Genomic DNA, 20,471 nt, shown 5'->3' on the forward strand with positions numbered 1-20,471 from the left:
TTTAAATGGGTGCTTGCTTTACAAAAATAAAAGTACTGATTCTTCCTCCATAGTCAGCTGAATACAATCTATGACCTCTGTCCAATACAGTTCGATTTCAGCACAGCATTTCCAGGTAATTACCGGTAAATAACTAACACCATTTGCATTGCATTGTGAAACAGTACTTTCATGACATTTCTTCACATTTGGAGATGTTTCAGCTGCTCCTTGCAGCATTAAGGCTTCAAAGAGTTATGAATTTAAAAACTCTTGAATAGTATTTCCACCTGCATTTTCAGTACATTCCTGAGTGACCTGAAGAAATGTGTTTTGCTTAACAAGATGGGCCATGTGCAATTTAAAAAAGCAAAAAGCAACTGAATTAGTCACACAGAAGAAGAAAAACAGAAAGAAAAGGTGTTACGAACCTTCTGCGACTTTAGGTAGTTCTGGAGAATTAGAAAGGATTTGAAAAGCAGAGGAAAGGAAGCAAAGAATATTAGCTAAGCAGTGAACGAACACAGAATTTTTCAGAAATGGCAATAAATCGTCACAGAGTCAAAGCTTTGAAATTTAAGTAGACTACAAAGCAGATTTCTTCATATACATGCAACATCTGGTAGACCATGAGATTTCTTATTAAGCTTTTAAACATACAAGCATGCAGGCTGTGTACTTAACAGTTACCTTAATACTCTAAACTTGTATTCAGTTGCTTTTCTCAGAATGGACAGGTTAGACCTGCCAAGCAGGACACATTAAAATTGATCTGATAACAATTTAAACTTAGCTTTAGCAACTAATAAGTTACGTAGGCTCTTCAAGTATGATGTACAGGAGTCCAAAAGCCCAAGACTGCAGAATGTCCCTGGCAAAGCATGCCTCAATCCTACACTTACCAAGCTAATTAATTTCAAAAGAACTTCCAGGAAAGTGGGCCATGTCCTAATTTAGGACAAAAATATATGAAGCCAATAAAAGTCTTAGTTACTGTTAGTAAATGCATGAATGAGGGCAATACAAACAACGTGATTTTTTACTACTTTTAAAATATGATGAAATTAATATTTTAACTAGGATACAGCATTATGAAAGAGTCAACTAAAGTTTTTACCTTCTAGAAGCTGAGAACTAACGTTTATGAAGTCGATCTTCTTTCTAATATACCGCTGATTGAGTTTCCAGATGCATGAAATGAAAGTGTTCTTTTCTGCTATACTACTAGCAACCCATTTGTACACTTTTTCAAAATGCAGGTCAAACTCGGGATTTTCCTGAAAAACAGGGACAAAACAGATGGGGAAAAATCATAATAGCACATTCCCAACATACTGTTTTAGATTCCAAGGGCAGATCTAAGAAATACATTTAACACACATTCAAATGCGCATGCATTTTCCTAAAGAATCCTGTGAACTATAATTCTGTGAACTACAATTCCCAGCATTATTTTGAGAAAATGAGGTGCTTTAAAAGCATGGTGTGGATCTATAAAAAACTTCAGCAGGCAGAAGCGTTTCATCCGGTATATTCATGGGATGCTCCCACTAACGGAAGCAGAGGTGGAGACTTTCATCACTATAATATTCCTTCTTGAAAATCTGCTGTAGAGGGGGAGGAGGACTATGGCTTGTAACTATATTGGAATGTGATTTTGGCCTGGCAGGGCCCCCTGAAAAAAATTTATGAGAGCGGCAGGTCTGCGGAAAACAGAACAGACTGTGGGAATTGTTTTGTATGGAGTGTTGAAATGATGTCTGTTTATTCTGATATGGCTCTTGGACGAACGTAAAAGCCACACAGGATATAACGTTTGTTTTCAACCCGCTTGTGGAAACTATCAGAGATCACAAAGAAAGGAATATATGATAACAACAAGAAGATGAGGAAAACAACAAAGAGAAGATTGAATAGAACTGTGACTATTATATGGACAGAACTATGTCATCAAAGCAGCAGCAAGAGAGATATTTGGATCCCGTTCAAAGCTGGCAATATGGGTACCCCCAACAACAATTTAAAAATTTGGCTATGTAATTTGGAACTGATGTGATTTGGAATTAACGTGATCTGATTGGCCTGTTAATAAAAATTATTTTCCAAAAAAAAAGAAAATCTGCTGTAGAGGGCAGGGAAGCCTCTGGAGCAGCATGGGAGGTGGTGTAGGGGGCAAAGGGGAAAGAGAGATAAGTGGAAATTGCAACCCATCCTGTGCTCCAACAGGAGCCTCTGCTGGATCCAAGAGCCCTTCTGTTTGCAGAGGGCTGGTTAGGATCCAAGCCAATGCACTTTCAAACAACACAATGCTCTTTGGGCTTCTTTACAGTACAACAGTAGCATGTCAGATGCTCACACACAACACAAAAATGACATGATCCTAACTCAAAGAGAAACGAAGGCTTACCACTTCTGTAGGAAACAAATAAAAATGCTTTTGAATATTTATCTGTTTGGAATTTGTAGGTTTATAAGCACGTCAGTATCCAGAATAAAGGTCCAAAGCGATGCTTGGTTTGATTTTAAAGGTCTATAGACAAAGAAAATTCTTGTGCAGTGCATGAAAGAAACAGGAAACCATCCCTCTGCACATTGCACCTTCTCTCCAAAGGAAATTCTCTTTTACAGAAGTTAGATGTGCAAGCTGCTTCTCTATACACTTACTCAAAAGTAAGTCTGAGCCTTCAAAGAGTTGCTCGTAAGTGCGCATATGAAGGCAACCCTGGTTTCCAAGTCCACTGAAGTTAGCAACTTGCCAAAGACATGGCAACGTGTCACAAATGAAACATGCATTTACTGCCCATGCAGAGTGAAGATTTCAAGCCATTATAACGAAGACATACTTTGATGGCATCCTTGGCATCAACGACAGCAAGATCTCGAAGCACCCACGCCGTCTGCCTCTTGTAGAAATCTCCCTTGTCAGATTTTTTCACCTTTACCACGTTTACCTGCACCGGGCGTTCGGTTGTCACTGTGGAGTACAATAAATAGCTGATCAGCACAAGACCCAAGCACCAATGTAAGATGGACAATGCCCATTTTCCCATGGCCACAAGTAAGAAATCCTAAAGTAGATATCCTGCCCCCACGTTTACTTTATATGAAAATGTAAAGCTAAGAGATATTCTGAATGCAGAAGGCAGCCAGGCCCTCTCAAACGTGGAAGTAGACATAGTCAGCAGCTGTTAAGCAGGAAGGAAACATTTTGCTGTTTGCAGATATTAAAAGCAATTATCATATTTACCTGAATCTAATGCACCATCGAATCTAATGCACACCTTATTTTCGCAACGTAATTTGGTCAAAAAAGGTGAGCATTAGATTCAAGTAAACACGGTATAAAAATCAGTGCAAGCCACTGATCTCATGCAGATGGCCCCTTGGGAAGCCTCTTTATGGCAAACAGGGCTCAAAACATTGCAGCACCTAAAATGTTGGTGCTGATGCACAGAACACTTTATATCTTCTTTTTCAGGGGATCAGACATGTTAGTCCATTGCAACAAAACACAAGAAGTCCTGTGGCACCCCAAAGACTCACAAATTTATTGTAGCATAAGCTTTCATGGACTCAAACACACTTGATCACCCTGGGTATAGGGCTTTATTATTATTCAATTAATAATAATTGATCAAAAACATGAAGTGAAATCTGAGTTGACCACTATATAAAGTAGAAAACAGCAAAGTGTGGGTTGAATGGAAATAAGATACAAAATCACAGTCAGGAACCTTTGAATTTACATATATGTGAAACAGGCACACCTTTTACAGTAGCAGATTGATGACAATTTACTCAGCAGCGCCAATATTATTGTATTAGCACTTGTATTGTGGCAGGGAGCCATTCACAAGACAGTGCTAGCAGATAGATCCTGGCATTTGTGAGCTAATTAACATTTGTAGCATCCTTTGCTACCGCTCCATAGGATGGGCCAAGGCAAAGTGAGACTTAGGAATCCCAAGTCCATAGCAATATAACCAGTCAGCTGACAGTGTTTTCCAGCTGAGAACCCAAAACTGCTTGCCTGACATGCTTGACGAGAATCCCTTCTACAGTAGGCAATAACAAAAGCATAAGGGGAGTTCCCTTTAGACATAACCTATCAATTGAAGTTAAGTGCTGAAATGCTATACTTAAATCATAAAAACACCTTTTAGAGGAAATATAGATGAAATTGTACAATTTGATAGTAAATAAAGTACTGTATCAGCTTTTAGCAATGAGCTTAATTAGGAGTTCGAAAAAACGTTTGCCCACGCTTAAAACAAAACCACATTACCTGTGGCACACAAAAAGCAGTTTCTCTTCTTTTTTCCTGCTTTGCAAACATTAACAATACTTAGTAAACGTTCATCATTAGGAGTGAAAATATCCCTCTGTAAGGCATGCTTGATTGCAGTCATTTTCTCTGAACTGTAAGATATAGGCAATAATAATAACATTTAAGTACTTTTCTGAATAGATGAACTCAGCCACCAAGAATCTGGACCCAAGAATTTAGGCATAGCTGTCTACTTTTCCCTTTTCTTGCGAGGAATCCTATTCAGAATAAGGGAATTTCCCTTAAAAAGGGGGAAACGTTGACAGCTATGAATTTAGGGTGTCTGGGACCCACAAACTCATACCAATATAAAAAGAGAACAGTGTATTTGATCCTGTGCATTGATTGATGCAGGACTTTGAATTGGGGTTGGGACGTGGCTAAAATCAACTTACAAACAAAACTAAATTTTAGCTGGTGCATGAACATCCTTAACAGGCCAAGTGTAGCACTGTATGCTGGGCTCACAAACACACAAGTGCACGTTGAAAAACATTTTTCTTTAAAATCAGATAAGATGCCTGTGGTAGAAATCGCATCCCAACTCCCTTGGAAGAGCAACCATTAATGAGTCAACAGCTGCAGAATCACATGTGAACATTTGCTACACCTAAACAAAAAACAGGCTGAGCAAGATTTAAGTGTTTAAAATACCAAAGTAGCTGAAGACAACATGCTGCTTCCACTAGCTTTAACTACACAAATGACAAATTTAAAAAGTCAAACAATTGGGGTACGTTTTCGCTGTAAGCATTCGTGGACTTGACAATACAGCGGTACCTCGGGTTACATACGCTTCAGGTTACAGACTCCGCTAACCCAGAAATAGTGCCTCAGGTTAAGAACTTTGCTTCAGGATGAGAACAGAAATCGTGCTCTGGCGGCGTGGCGGCATCAGGAGGCCTCATTAGCTAAAGTGGTGCTTCAAGTTAAGAACAGTTTCAGGTTAAGAACAGACTTCTGGAACGACTTAAGTACTTAACCTGAGGTACCACTGTACTTTGAAACAAACTGTACAGATTATCACTTAACTACAGTGTTTCTCAAACTTGTGTTTCCAGGACTACAACCCCCATCACCCCTAGCTAGCAGGACCAGTGATCAGCGATGATGGAAATTGTAGTCAACAACAGCTGGAGACCCAAGTTTGAGGAACACAAAAAGAGGTTCTAATAGTGCCACCCTAAAGTGCAATAAAACTTAAAATGTTGTAATTCTTTTTTTCTTTCTTTTTTTTAAAGTGCAATAATAGTGCCATCCTATACACATCCACTCAGAATAGGACTTACTACCAGGTAAGCACATGAAGAATTATGGCACCCTAAAGCTCTGGAAAAAGGGACTCTTCCAGGTAAGTCATTTAACTATCCACATAGAGTTTGGCCTAGTTCAAAATGCCCCTCTGAGCGGACTGACTATGAATGGCATTAAGGCAACAAAAGGTCACTTGGTTTGCTCACACCTGACCAACCATGATTTATATTCCCATTTAAAAAATAAAATAAACTTCTTGTTCGATTTCAGTTTATAATTCTTGCCTGCTCATTGGGGTTTGGTGGGGAAGGGATAGGGTTGACACCTGTCCTGTATGCCGTATTACTATATCATTCTGAATTTTTATGTAAAATGCTATGTATTGATATATAGTTTTATCCTGCATTTCAGGTCTTCTTTCTGTGCCAAGTTAGGAATCCTCTCCAAATGCCTGTGTTCAAAAGGATGCGTGAAAGTCACGTATTTAAGCTCTGGGCAGCCAAGCACAGACAGGTTTACAAATTCATGTGCAAGTGTGCGCACGTGTGACAAATTCCAGAGGGACCGTTAGGCTGCAACTGATCTGTCATGGATTGCTTTGAAGCCTACCAGAGAAGAATGGCTGATGAAGTTGATGGACTATGCGGAGATGGCTAAAATGATGGGAAGAATCAGAAATCAGGAAGTCCAAAATTTTAGTAAGGAATGGGGGAAAATTATATCTTATCTTAAAGACCATTGTAAACGGTTAAAATCTTGGCCCCCGGGCCTTAGTTTGTCTACCCATGGTCTAGGTAAAGGTAAAGGGACCCCTAACCATTAGGTCTAGTCGCGGCCGACTCTGGGGTTGCGGCGCTCATCTCGCTTTATTGGCCGAGGGAGCCGGCGTACAGCTTCCAGGTCATGTGGCGAACCAGATCAGCGCACGGAAACGCCGTTTACCTTCCCGCCGGAGTGGTACCTATTTATCTACTCACACTGGTGTGCTTTTGAACTGCTAGGTTGGCAGGAGCAGGGAGCGAGCAACGGGAGCTCACCCCGTCACGGGGATTCGAACCGCCAACCTTCTGATCGGCAAGTCCTAGGCTCTGTGGTTCAACCCACAGCGCCACCCGCGTCCCTACCTAAGTGATAGACTATGTCCTTGGAATCTTGTTTTTAACAATTAATGTTTATCTCTGTGAAATTTTAATTTGAAAAACCAAATAAATAATGTTAATTTTATTTACAAAAAGGATTGCTTTGAAGGCACCTCAGCACAAACAAATAAACAAACAAACATACAACCGCCCCTCCCCACCCTGTATTTTGCCATAACAAAGGCGGTCGCACTAGGATGGGGCCGCCTGGAGAGGGAAGCCAAGGCGGGCGAAGGCGAGTTCCCGGTGAGGGATTCGGGACCCCCTGCCGAAGAAGAGGAGCGCTTCGGCAGCAGGCCTATGGGGGGCGGGGAGTAAAGGGCACCGTGAGGCGAAGGGGCCACGGCCAGAAGCACCGGGGGGTGGGGGGGAGGGTGGTGGGACCTGCCCTTGGAGCCCCCACGACCACCCTATATGCACCGCCATGCAGAGAGACCCCTCTTACCCCGCAGCCTGGGCTGGGGAGAAAAGCCCTTTCCCGAAGCTGCTCCTCTAAAGCCGCCGGCCGCTGTCAGGCTCCGAGGAAACGCTGCCGCTGGCGCCTCCCTCCCTCCCCACTCGCCTTCCCCACTCCTGTCACCGAAAAGAACCGGAAGTACACGGAGTAAGGACCGTAACACGTGACGGAGGAGCGTCCTCTGCGGCCGCAGAGATCACTGGGGAGTGTGATAACCATAGATCTAGAAAATAAAGAGTGACACGGGGCGGGCATTCTGAGCAGCTGTATTTCCTTTTCTTGCTCCTTTCAGTGTTTCAGAACTTGGGCGCTGATGATAACTTCGAATGAAAGCAGGCTTAGAAAAAGGGCAAATTCAGTGATATTTGGAATCCATTCCTACAAATGCTGTAATAGGTTGAGATCTCGTGAAGTACAGTAACAACTTTGTAAAGTATACAGTTTTGGTTTTTTCCTCTCCCCCCTTTATTTTCCCTTCTACACGGGTTCTGTTTCTCTTTCTCTCTTTTATTTTCGTCTCACCATGTTTGGTGCATATATAATTATGTACTTTGGAGGGGGGGATATATAAAAAGTGTACACACAAGAAGAAACTAACTGACTGAATATATTCTATACTTGAAAGCGAAAATAAAATAAAAAAGGCATTTGCCCGGGATTGTTTGGGGATCCCAATCGCACTTAGAACAAAAGGCTAAATTCCTACCCTCACGCCCAATTTACGTAGATAACTCAGTTAGAACATGGTGCTGATCATGGCAAGATTGCAGGCTCGATTTCTGTACAGGACAACTACATACCTTCTGCATTGCAGGGGGCTACTTTTCAGGGTCCCTTCCAACGCTACAATTCTATGGTGGAGATTTTAACAGACAGCTGTCATGGTTTGTGTGTGTGTGTGAGAGAGAGAGAGAGAGAGAGGGAAAGAGAGAGGGAAAGAGAGCGAGAGCGAGAGCGAGAGAGAGCGTGTGTGTGGATTTTGACATAACTTCCAATGCAAGACCCGGAAACTCTCCATGCACATAATTGCATGTGTCATTCTATAATTTTCTATCTCTGTGGGAGGGAAAGATGCAAACAGGAGGCGCAGGTCCAAAATAGAGTGGAGATGGGCGTTGATTTGGAAAGAGGGCGGGGTTATTAAGCGTTCTCTTTCCTTCGCTCCTCCCACCGCGGGCAAAGGGGCGTGGCGAAAGCCCATGGCATATAAGCAATGTGGGGAGGAGAAAGGACTCCGGATATTTTTTGGGAGTAAATGCATTGCCTGCTGTTTAGTTCAGAGCAGCTGTGTACCTGGGTCCCCATCCGCTCCTCCTGAGGGCAGGCGGTTAAAGGCTTCTCAGTGCTGGGTGGATGCAGTGATGATGGCGAAGAAAAATAATAATAGGATGGTAGTCCCGCCAATGCTGCCCTAGACTGTGGTTTGCATTCAGATTTATTCCATGTTTTCCGCCATTTGCACTTTAGCTATGTTCTGTCTTGTTTCACTGACTTAGCTCTTCAGAAAATCAAGCAGCTTAATAAACTGATCCCTGGCGACCTCCAGCAAGCAATCAGCTTTCAAAAATATGCCAACCTCCAGCCAGGACAGTAGTCATGCAAGAGTATTCATTGCAGGACCAGTTTTCTTCCGTGGAGAGAACATGGGAGACTTACTTCATCTTTTGTAATAATCTGTTTATTTACAAATGTAGCAGGCTGGGTAGGTATTACGGGTGTACAGAACCAAGCACACAGTTTCAGTCACTGAAGCATCAGACCCTTCAAATTTGAAACCAGCTGTCCAGTCAAACCAAACTAGGAAATCCTTCTGTGCACCCCACCATTCTGCAAATATGCTTGATTTACAGCAGGGTGGTCCGACGTGTGGCCAGAGGGCTGCATGCAGCCCTGGTGGCCATTTTTGGTAGCCCTCAGCAACATCTGATGTTCCCCCAGCCTTCGCACTGCCTTTCCAAAGCTGGCAAGCAAGGTGCTGGACTTTGGGAAAGAGGTTTGGGGGCTCTGACAAGGCCCTAGAGTCCTCTCACCTCCATCACAATACCTAGTTAATGTTTTCCCAGCTTTGGGAAGGAGGCAAGTGTAGTAATGTCCTTTCTTAACAATGCCACTTCAACAATTTCCCACAAACTGTGTGTGTGATTCTTACTTTATAATTGAAGTACTGGAAACTAACCCTTACTTCTGTCTTTTCTTTCATCCTCGTTTTGTCTCGGCACTAAATTTAGGGCCAGTTTAGATTTTCCAGCAGCCCTGATGTGAGCATCTTGGAAATGTTTCACGCAAGTCAAACCCCAGATCTGCCACTGAGTCAGATAATCACTGCAGTGCAGTGGTTAGAGCATCAGACCACAGCTGAAGAAATCCAGGTTCAAATCCCCCACTGGTGACTTTGAACCAGTCATCATATCACAGGGTTGTGAAGATGAAAGGGGGGTTGCAAGCCATGTGCGATGCCTTAAATTCCCTGGAGGAAAGGTGGGATAGAAATGTAATAGACAAATCCCTTCTCCCTGAGGAGTGGCTGGTTTGCGCTAATGCAAAGGTGCCATTTGTGTGAAATGGCTTCTCCAAAATCAGGGTTGTAAAGGGGTGCTACAAGAACTATGCATCACAAGGACATTCCAGTTGATGCAAGTGGCACCTCTGCAAACCAAAGCTCTATTGAAGTGGTCAGAAGCAAGTGTAAGCTGGCTCATAATTATTTTTTGGGGGGGGGAGCAGGGGTTGTATTTTAAAGTACTGGCCATTCATGTTTGTTGATCCTGAATCAAACCAATTAAAAAGATAATGCTTTAAAAATTCCATAGTTGTAATGACTTAAGAATTCCTGAGCTATTGTGCCCCGAGAATGTGAATGAGGTATCATAAAGGTTTAAATCAGCTCACTTTCACAACAGAGTGTGCAGCAGTGCATATATGATAGCCACATTCATAGCAGTGGTATTTTAAGTATACACTGTATTTTCATTTGAATCCAGTTACACAAATAAAGAAGAGCCAAGCAAGAGCAAAAATAGTTGAACGTAACAAATATGTAGTTACATATCAGTTCCAAGGATACCAAACAAGTCTGTTGAAAGTATCAATTATTTGTTCATTTCTTAAGAAAGAATGGCAGGGAGTATTTACAGTTCGATTTTTGTTGTTTCATTAGAGTGTTACTAAAGGAACTTCCTCCTGCAGCCACCAGTGCTTCCATATGCGTGTTAAGTATAAAACTGATAGCAATATGTATCTGCTGCAGGCTGTTTTCACATGTAAAACTTAAAAGTTTTGTTTTGCTTTTTAAATAAAGTAAGCTGCCATCTATCAAGTTAGACCACTGAGTCTATGTAGCTCAGTATCACCCCACATTCCCATTCCCACCCCACAAAGCACATTCAAGACACATTTAAAGTGCATGGCTTCCGTCCAAAGAATACTGGAAACTGTAGTTTTCCTTTAACAGACATGCAATTCCCAGTACTCTTCTCAAACTACAGTTCCCATGATTCTTTGGGGAAGTTATGTGCTTTAAACATGTATAATCATTATATAAATCCAGACTTATACCCACTGCTCATGACTAGTTGCAATCCAAATGGAACTGCATGATTCCCAGCGCATGCTGTGCAACTCTTCTGATTATTTATTTATTCATTTTTATTGTGGTCAAAGCACACACAACTTGTGACCTGCAGAGCTGAACATTGTTCACTAGCTCTGCTTTGAGTCTGAGAAGTGCAGGACAAGCCACATTGTTTGTTCTCTTTATAGGACGCAAGAGCCTGTTCCATCTTGGCTTGGCGGGCACAAATTGCATAGGCGGGTGATACTGTGGGTTAAACCACAGAGCCTAGGGCTTGCCAATCAGAAGGTCGGCGGTTCAAATTCCCGCGACGGGGTGAGCTCCCGTTGCTCGGTCCCTGCTCCTGCCAACCTAGCAGTTCGAAAGCAAATCAAAGTGCAAGTAGATAAATAGGTACCGCTCTGACGGGAAGGTAAACAGTGTTTCCGTGCGCTGCTCTGGTTCGCCAGAAGCGGCTTAGTCGTGCTGGCCACATGATCTGGAAGCTGTACGCCGGCTCCCTTGGCCAGTAAAGCGAGATGAGCGCTGCAACCCCAGAGTTGTCCACAACTGGACCTAACGGTCAGGGGTCCCTTTACCTTTATTGTAGGAATGTGCATATTTGTTTGCTTTGTATTCTAAGGCTACTAAAGATCAGAGGTGGCAGAAATGGAAAACCATCTTATAAAAATGCATAACACGACTTGTCTTTGCCGCTCCTGCCCACTGCAGTTTATTGCATGCACAGTAACAAAGGGACGGGACACAACTCCTTGCCCCCTAAAGCACCAACACATGCCAGACTACAGTTCCCAGGTTTCTTTGGGAAAAGCCAGGCCAGTTAGACCGGTATAAAACTAACATACAGTTTTGTGTAGCTGTAGCTATATTACAATCTTATACATGTCTATTCAGAGGAAACACCATGGAGTCCAATGGGGTACGTGATTAGAGGAACGCAGCCTGAATATGTGTTTCAATTTAGGTGAAATAAGTGGTTGGAAATAGATATTTAAGCACATACATATATTGTCAAGACTCTCTCTTTGAGATGAACAATTTATATAAAAAATTGTAACCGTTTATGAAAAATCGAAACCCTGACAGTACGGAATTGAACTATTTAAAAACCTTATTTTGAAATTGTATCCAAATCTGGAGAGAGTGATAATAGTCAGACAGGCAGAGGGCACAGAGACAGACACAAAAGGTTGGATGCATAGAAGCAGATTCTCATAAGTACTAAGCAGTCATCCCCATTGTTAGATGACCAGAGTGAACCATCATTTATGTAGGTAAAATCAAAGTTGACTATCTTCAAGTCCTTCTGGAGGTACATCTCGTTCAGTTTATTTAATGTCCGTGCAAAGGCATATTTAGATGCACAGCTATAAGCTTCCCAACTATAGACTTTCTTGAAATGCATATCAAACCACGGATTATCCTGAAAAGAAAGAAATAAAAAGAGAACAATTATTACTTGTATGATAGTGTCTAAATCCTTATTGCACTGCACTCAATCGCCTTGTAGCTTGGGCATGTTATTGTGGATTAAAAAAACATTTATTGATCCAAGATAGATTTTGGAAATATTTCCCAAACTCTTGAGTGGTTCTAATTTGTACAACTTGTGCCAGTTCTTTTTGCTGCTGTTGTTGGGGGTGGGGAGGGAATCCTTCTACCAGTTAGCAGAAATTTTGATGAAATAGAAATATTTGAATAGTTATAATTTGCTTCAGATATGTTTGTTGCTATTAAAAATTAATATTTCTGAAATTTTGAAATGGTGTATGTAATTGATATAGAATCACATGAGAGCAAGAGTACTTTCCTCTCTCTGTCTCTCTTTCACTCTCTTTGACAAATCAGGCCTAAGTCTTAAAGCAGTGGCTTACAACCAGTGTGCCATGGCACCCTGGGGTGCCTTGAATAGTGCTCAGGGATGCCACGGGCACCACTGTCCCTTGTCCCTCTTTCTTTCCTTCCCTCCCTCCTCTGATGCCCTCTCACACCTCTGCCTCCCAAAGGGTTGTGCAGTTGTTTGTTGCAGCAGCCCTAGCTACAAGCTCTCCAGGCAAATTGTGCCTCTGGGGCTGGCTTTGGGGTGCTTCCCAGGCCCCTGTGGCGCAGTGTGAGAAGGAAACTCTCTTTGGGGCAGGAAGACAGCTCAGAGACTGAACTGTTGCTCAGACAACTCCCAAAGAGAGGAGAGAGGAGAGGAGCCTGAGGGAACACTCCACAAAGGTGGGTATTTGAAAAAGGATGAGAGGCTGCCATCTCTCAGGCAAGGGGTGACATAACTGGGCTCCTGAGCCCCACAGGGGTGTTGCAGAAAGACTGTAGTTGGTTAAGGGAGCAGTGGACTCAAAAAGGTTGAAAACCTCTGCCTTAAAGTATTTAAAGTTCAGTTAGGCCAAGAGGTTTAGAACTTAAAGGTGAAAAGAAGCAGGGAGCAGATTTGAGAGACATGGGGTGGAAACCCTGGTGAGGAAAGAAATTGCCAACTTTTATTTCCAACTTCCTTTTGCTCAATAAATTAACCAATTAAAAGTAATAATGTAAATTGCATGTGAATTCCTGTTTTTCTAGATGCTGTGTAATTTCCTATTACTGAGGATAGTTCTTCCTTCTTCATTCAAAATGTTTGTATTCAATTAACAAAAAGTTTGGTTTAATATGTTGCGTGAATGAATTTCCATAATTTGAGCTCCAAGATAGTGGCAGTGCTGAAACTGACCATAAGATAACGTACTATATCATTACTGCTTAAATAAGACTGTAATTTCCACACAGTTTGGAGCTTGAGAGAACATGGAAAGCCCTTAAACTCAAATGGTTCTTTTTGTTGCTGCTGCTAATTAGATAAGGTTCATAGAACTGAAATAGATTGCTTAGTGGTTTTGGCCACCAAAGCTTGTATGTGGAGCAATCATAGTATGGATATGCTACAAAATATTCAGCCTGAAATCTCATGATGCAATTTTAACATAATAACTTATTGCGTTAGCATTTCATTCCAAAGATTACATCACAAACTGCAGTACAATGATGCCTTATAATAAAAAGCAGTCCTTACAGTATCAGCTTCTTTCCCATCAATCATCTCCAAATCGTCAAGAAACCATTTTTCAGATATTTCGTAATTCTCATCGAGGCCTATCCTAAAGTGTTTCACCATAGTTATTTGTACTTCTTCACCTTTTGTTACTGCAAGACAAAAAAAGAAGAAGTTTGCACAGATGATACATTTCTGCACTTATCTGAAAATTAATTCCCTGTTATTTTTAGAAACACTATATGATTTCAATTAATGAATATGACCCAGCAGTGTCTGAAATTTGTTAAGTTTGGATACATTTAGCAAGCATATTTTATTTTGTGCAATAAGCATCCTTATTTGGAAGCAAGTTCCAAATGGAACTTACAAGTAAATGTGACTAAGATTGCCACCTCAATATACAAACACTTCAATGGCACCGAAACATCCTGTACAGGCTGGCTAATGGACATACAATGTGATTGATATATTAATATAAGATTGTGATGGTAAAGTTCACACTGCCTCCAGTGTTTTGTGCATTTGTCCACTCTTAGATTCTCTCACATTGATGTTGCATCCACTAATTTACCAAAATCTGGCGGCTGCTTCAGAGCCAGTGATTTCACCTCTTTACATGCTACTATATTAATATTATTATTAATAATAATGTTATTATTTATACCCCGCCCATCTGGCTGGGTTTCCCCAGCCACTCTGGGTGGCTCCCAACAGAATTAAAAGCGCAATAAGAATTAAGTTTAAGATATTAACAGATGCGAAAGAAAGAGGGGGCTTTGCCCTGCCAGACTTAAAGTTGTACTATGAAGCCGCAGCTTTTTGCTGGCTAAAAGACTGGCTACTTCTCGAAGACACTGACGTGTTGGACTTGGAAGGTTTTAACAATGCTTTTGGTTGGCATGCATACTTATGGTATGATAAAGTTAAGATCAATAAGGCCTTTAAGAACCATATTGTCAGGAAAGCAGTGTTTAATGTCTGGACAAAATACAAAGACTTACTGGAAAATAAAACTCCAAGGTGGCTCTCACCTCTGGAGGCTAAGGCCCTAAAAAGACCCAATATGGAGGCCAAATGGCCAAAATATTGGGAAATATTAGAAAAAGATGGAGACAATTGGAAATTGCAGAGTTTAGAGAAAATGAAGGATAAGGTGCGAGACTGGTTACATTATGCTCAGATTAAAGAAGTTTTTAAAAACGATAAAATGCTAGGGTTCCAGGTGGAGAAATCGAAGTTAGAAACTGAATTGTTAGAACCAAAGACTAAGGTATTATCTAGAATGTATAACTTGCTGTTAAAATGGAATACACAAGACGAAATGGTTAAATCGGCTATGATAAAATGGGCACAGGACATTGGGCATAATATTATGTTTGAGGACTGGGAAAGGTTGTGGACCACTGGGCTGAACTTCACCGCATGTAATGCTCTGAAGGAAAATGTAATGAAAATGATATATAGATGGTACATGACCCCAGTTAAACTTGCCAAAATATACCATTCGTCTGATAATAAATGTTGGAAATGTAAAGAAAATGAAGGAACATTCTTTCACCTCTGGTGGACATGCCCTAAGGTGAAGGTCTTCTGGGAAATGATATATAATGAGCTGAAAAAGGTATTTAAGTATACCTTCACTAAGAAACCAGAGGCCTTCCTTCTGGGTATTGTCGGCCAGAAGGTGTTAAAGAAGGACCGAACATTCTTTATGTATGCAACAACGGCAGCAAGGATACTCATCGCAAAAAACTGGAAAACTCAAGATCTACCCACACTGGAAGAGTGGCAGATGCAACTGATGGACTATATGCAACTGGCCGAGATGACTGGCAGAATCCGTGACCTGGGAGAAGAGAAGATGGAGGAAGACTGGGAGAAATTCAAGAAGTATTTACAAAAACATTGTAATTTGATTGAATGTTAAGAAGGATGCTAGATTATAAAAAACTGGCCACCACTAAATTAGATTTGAAATTTGATGATAAGTGAGACTAAAGAAAATATAAAAAATTTTTTGGAAGAAGTGTTAGATTATATTTGAATGAGTGGACATGAGATTGTAAACAAGTTGATAATTTGTTTGGAAAAAACTTTTAACGATGTAAATGGGAGCGGGAGACGTGAGGGAGTCCAAAGAAGTGATGAAACTATGTCTGTGATAGAAGTAAGATTGTTTATTATTTGTGCATTTATATTTAAAAACTTTAATAAATATTTATTAAAAAAAAATAAAATAAAAGCGCAATAAAACATCAAACATAAAAAAACTTCTCTAAAGTTTGTGGGGGAAAGGGTTAGGAAGTAGGTGCTTGCAAGAATAAGCCCATATGGGAAAACACAGTGCCCTATCACTGCCATGTTTGATATCCCGAGAAAGATGCTCTCCACCCCAGATCCATACCATTTTCTCTTCACCTCCATACTGCTCAGGTTGCTCATCCTCCCTTCGCTTTATCAAGCAGTGGGAAGGAAGCAAACAGCTCCATTTTTCTTTCACACACACCCCAGATTGCTGCCTCCTCTAACCAACTGGCTCAAGGCCAGGATCACGGTATCTTGCTTGGAGTACAGGATCTGCAAAGCCTAGGATACATATGCAAGTGCTTCCCTTTGCACACTTAGGACTTCCAAGTTTTGCTTAGTTTCAGTGGAGCTGTCCAGGGTGCTGAATGATGGAAGATTCCATATGCCCAATGAAGACCTGGAAATGGAGTGTTTTTGTTGTGGTTTACCTCACACATTGACTCAGCCTTCTGACAAGTGTATGAAGAATGATGTATGCATATGCACTTTGTAACTGATGTACTTTGTGTGATTTGCATGATACAACATGCATGTGTGTATGTTTAAAAGCCCAACTCTTAATATACTTTTTTATATATAAAAGTGCTATGAATATCCACAGGTAATCCTCAGCATACTTACTTTGAAGTTAATCCTATTAATTCCAGTGTGGTTTATTTCTGAGTACAGCTAGATCTGTCACTTTGAACCATGATCCTGAATACATTGACTGAAACCTAAGAGCTATTTTAAATACATACAAAGGATTGGGCAGGCCCCATGGATTTATTTATTTTTGACATTTCCTGTTCAGAAGAGCAGACTTCTATACCATATCACAAACTGCTTTTGGAAAATTTTCACTTACAAAAGTTTTTTGCCATGTGTCATGAAAGACAGCTGCCTGAGAAGCACCATTACAAATCCCTTTGTTTGTATGCTGCTTCGGAAACTGGCCACTGCTTTGCTAAATATAGCCTTTCCTTTTAAAACAATTTTTGGAAGACAATTACAGTGGTACCTCAGGTTACAGACGCTTCAGGTTACAGACTCCACTAACCCAGAAATAGTACCTCAAGTCAAGAACTTTGCTTCAGGATGAGAAACGAAATTGCGCGGCAGCAGCAGGAGGCCCCATTTGCTAAAGTGGTACCTCAGGTTAAGAACAGTTTCAGGTTAAAAATGGACTTCCAGAACAAATTAAGTTCTTAACCCGAGGTACCACTGTACATAGTTTTTCTTTGCACAACCCAGTTGTCAAGCAAATTGATTGAAACCAAGTTGCCTTTTAAGTTAATAGGAATGTGGGTGCATTGGCGGACCTTGGTGTCTCAAATTTCAGTGGCACCTTGTGAAGGGCCAAAATTTGGTGCCCACCGCCTCTCACCTTCCATTGGACGCAAGAGTGGTGGCATCTGCTGTGGCGCCCCAGAAGCTCTGTGCCTGGTGTGACTCCAATGGTTGCATTCCCCTAGATCTGCCTCTTGTGACTGTCAGGGTGAAGCTCTGGGTAAAGCAAAGTGAGGACTGTGAATATCAAAATGAATTTCAGAGGCAGCAGTAGGTTCTGAAACTCCATAGTGACTTACTGAATCTTGGTTTGGTCTATGTTAATTTTTGCCCAGCAGTGAAGCAAAGAACCACTGGATTTCAAGTGAGAAAAATGCAGATACTGAAGGATCTTGTTTTGAGGGAGGTTTTGCAGATGGCACCTGCAAAAGGGCAGCGTGAAGGAGGTTAGCAAGAGCAAATGTGTCTTCTAGGAAAAGAATCTCTCATGACCAGCAATTTCATATCTTCAGCTACACAGATAAGGAAGCAAGTTTTGCCCCAGAGGCATTCTGTCCTCCAATCCATTAATTCACCACCCATTCTGATTCTGTGCTTTAACATTCACTGAATCTGAGGCAAAAACAATTTCTTCACCCCCTTTTGTACAGTCCTATTGATTACAAAAATGTTGCTCCCCCACTATTTCAGAAGAAAACTCATGCCTCTTGCATTCTCTTGAGGTCTTGCATTTGGAAATATTTAGCAGCTTCAAACAATGCAACCAGCAGATCTTCATATTAGTGGCATACCTCACCCGCAACATGGGTGATAATAGAGCTCATTGACCATATATTTAGGTGATAAATATAAGCAGAAGATAAACAAGGGTATTAAAGTCTTTCAATTCGTAGGGAAAAAATCTTTGAAAGTACTCCGACTACAAAATTATTTGCTTCATGTTACAGGTGCTTATATTATCGTATTGGGAAGAGAAAAGGACAATCTTTCCCTAGGGTTTTGTAGGAAATATTACACACATACAAACTTCTGATTAGCATCTCTGTTAAACTACCAAAATAGCTCTATTGGCGATGATTTGTGGTGATAAATTATTGCATTGCAAAAACACCTAGTATCAAGGCTCAAAGCATGCAACAAAGATCTAAACAATTTGTAGTTGTACTTACATAAGAAGGAAAAACTAACAAATCCTCTACAACGGCTACCAGAACCACAATGCAAACGAAACCCACAAACTTACAATATCTTCTAGCTTCACACATTTCTCAGTTACTGGAAGACATAGGGAACCCGTAAACACTGTTATGAGTTGGGCCAACTTGAAGCATGCAGGGAGATGGCAACAAACAATTAAGATAAGTCAATCCTGAGCACATTGGCTTGAAAATGAATGCAGTAAGAATTACATCTAATCGGAAATAGGCTTAGTACTGCAGATTGAAAAGGAAGATGCCATTTCGCTGGCACAATATTAAATGCAGTCTGCCTACAGCTGACACAGTGAGATGTAAATAAGCATTTACAAACAAACTCAAGCTATCAGCTAAAACCCCCTATTTAGGAGCAGGCCCCATTAAAATAAGTACTGTACAATTGAATTCCAAGTAACCATGCATTAGAATTTACTGTAAAACTAGATTACTATTCTTTTTCTTGGACTTGTGGGAGGCACCAGCCTCTTAACTCTAAACACATTCAAAGTCCAATCCCCGTCACATTTGCTTTGAAGAAAATTTCATTGATTTCCTAATTCCAAGCAGATGTGCTTAAGACTGCTGCCTTACTTGGAAATAAATACCATTAATCAGAATACATCAGATTTATTGGAAATGGCATGAAATTGCAGCCAGGAGATCCCCTGTCAAATATGAATATTTAACATTTGTGTTGGATTTTTTCAAAGCATCCCACACACATTATATCAGAAACGTCCGTTATGTTACCTTTCTGCTGCAGATAGACTGAGGCTGAGAGAACTGTGGTTTCTCTACAAGGCGCCACATTAGTTCATGACTAAGGAGAGCTTTGAATCAGAAATTTCTGGCTCCCAACTCACACTCTTAGTCCCTACACCAGGTTGGATAGCTGTAGCCTGGACCTTGTTAGGCCCTTTCCTATTTACCTGAAGCGCAGAGGTAGAAGCGATCCTTGCCCGAACACTCAACTTCAATGAACTCATGCAACCTTTGCCCAAGGGATTTGAACAGCTTCTTGTTGAGGTCCTCTTTTACCAACGATGACATTGCCTTGGCTTTGATCACGAGCGACCGAGGCAGATGTCTTGTTTCCACACCTCTTCTCCTTCTTCCTTCTAGAGTCCCTCCAGGAGTTAGGACCTGAGTTCAGTGTCACACGGCAATCAGGCCACAGCTCCCAGCTTGTTGGCCAGAAGACCAGCGGCCCCATTCAGAGTCCTGCCCAGCAAAAGAGGCTCCTCTTCTCTGACATAGTTTACTGATGTGAAGAGAGATTGTCTTCTGTGGGTCCCAGCAGCCCCCTGACTCTCACAGGGCAGAGGCATCTTTAATACCAGAGCAGCGAGGAAGCCCCATTCGCACTAACTCATTTTGATTCCATTATCCCAGTCAGTTAACAGCTGCCTGGAGGTATTGATTGAGATGATCTTCCATTAAGGATATTACCACTGGCGAAAGAAGAGACAGGAGCAGCAGCTACATCTCCTCGCCCGCCCTCATCTGCAGTGCCGCTGCTGTTCCCGAACACTTAACTTTTGCCACAAGTCTACGTGCATCGCTTCAGAAATGAAGGGAAGCCAGACAGTTCTGGCTCCGAAACCACCTGCCAGTTCAGAAAGGGCTTCAGCACTAAATCCAGATCTTCACTTTCAGGACACCAGGGGAAAAAACATCCACCATCCGGGTTATAGTAATTCTGGAAAGCTGGTTTTTCTCATGTAACCCTTTCCATGCTAGAGTTTTGTTCCAATGCTCCTCAAATCTTGCAAAAATTTCATTTATGAAACATTTTGTTCTCCCTTTCCCAAAGCTAATCCCTTCCACAAATATTTCTGAAATCATTCAATTCTGTGTAGTCTTAATGACTTCCACCTGCTTCATTTCTCTCTAAGCCAGTGGTTCCCAGCCCTTTTTTGCCATGCCCCACCTAAG

General features: G+C 41.4%; 2 protein-coding genes across 9 annotated transcripts in view; both read right to left on the bottom strand.

Moving 5' to 3' along the window:
- Positions 1-7,297, bottom strand: part of EXOC1 (exocyst complex component 1) — a 28,197-nt gene extending 20,900 nt beyond the window's left edge. For 3 of the 6 annotated variants that reach the window (XM_081875701.1, XM_081875700.1, XM_081875698.1), the window contains exons 1-5: positions 7,145-7,297; positions 4,265-4,398; positions 2,823-2,953; positions 1,097-1,256; positions 411-431 (exon numbers count right to left, since the gene is read on the bottom strand). In XM_081875701.1, the coding sequence (XP_081731827.1) occupies positions 411-431; positions 1,097-1,256; positions 2,823-2,953; positions 4,265-4,388 (436 nt within the window). In that variant the 5' untranslated portion in view covers positions 4,389-4,398; positions 7,145-7,297. The remainder of the gene's footprint in view (positions 1-410; positions 432-1,096; positions 1,257-2,822; positions 2,954-4,264; positions 4,399-7,144) is intronic. The other 3 variants (XM_081875703.1, XM_081875702.1, XM_081875699.1) reach the window with 1 other exon arrangement.
- Positions 7,298-11,162: 3,865 nt separating this feature from the next.
- Positions 11,163-20,471, bottom strand: part of EXOC1L (exocyst complex component 1 like) — a 119,537-nt gene continuing 110,228 nt past the window's right edge. The window contains exons 1-3 of one of the 3 annotated variants that reach the window (XM_081876029.1): positions 19,466-19,771; positions 13,783-13,913; positions 11,163-12,150 (exon numbers count right to left, since the gene is read on the bottom strand). In XM_081876029.1, the coding sequence (XP_081732155.1) occupies positions 11,881-12,150; positions 13,783-13,913; positions 19,466-19,586 (522 nt within the window). In that variant the 5' untranslated portion in view covers positions 19,587-19,771 and the 3' untranslated portion in view covers positions 11,163-11,880. Of the gene's footprint in view, positions 12,151-13,782; positions 13,914-19,465; positions 19,772-20,471 lie in introns of those variants that run through there. The other 2 variants (XM_081876031.1, XM_081876030.1) reach the window with 2 other exon arrangements.

This window comes from Podarcis erhardii, assembly GCF_964252035.2.
Source record: "Podarcis erhardii genome assembly, chromosome: 9".
NCBI lineage: Eukaryota > Metazoa > Chordata > Lepidosauria > Squamata > Lacertidae > Podarcis > Podarcis erhardii.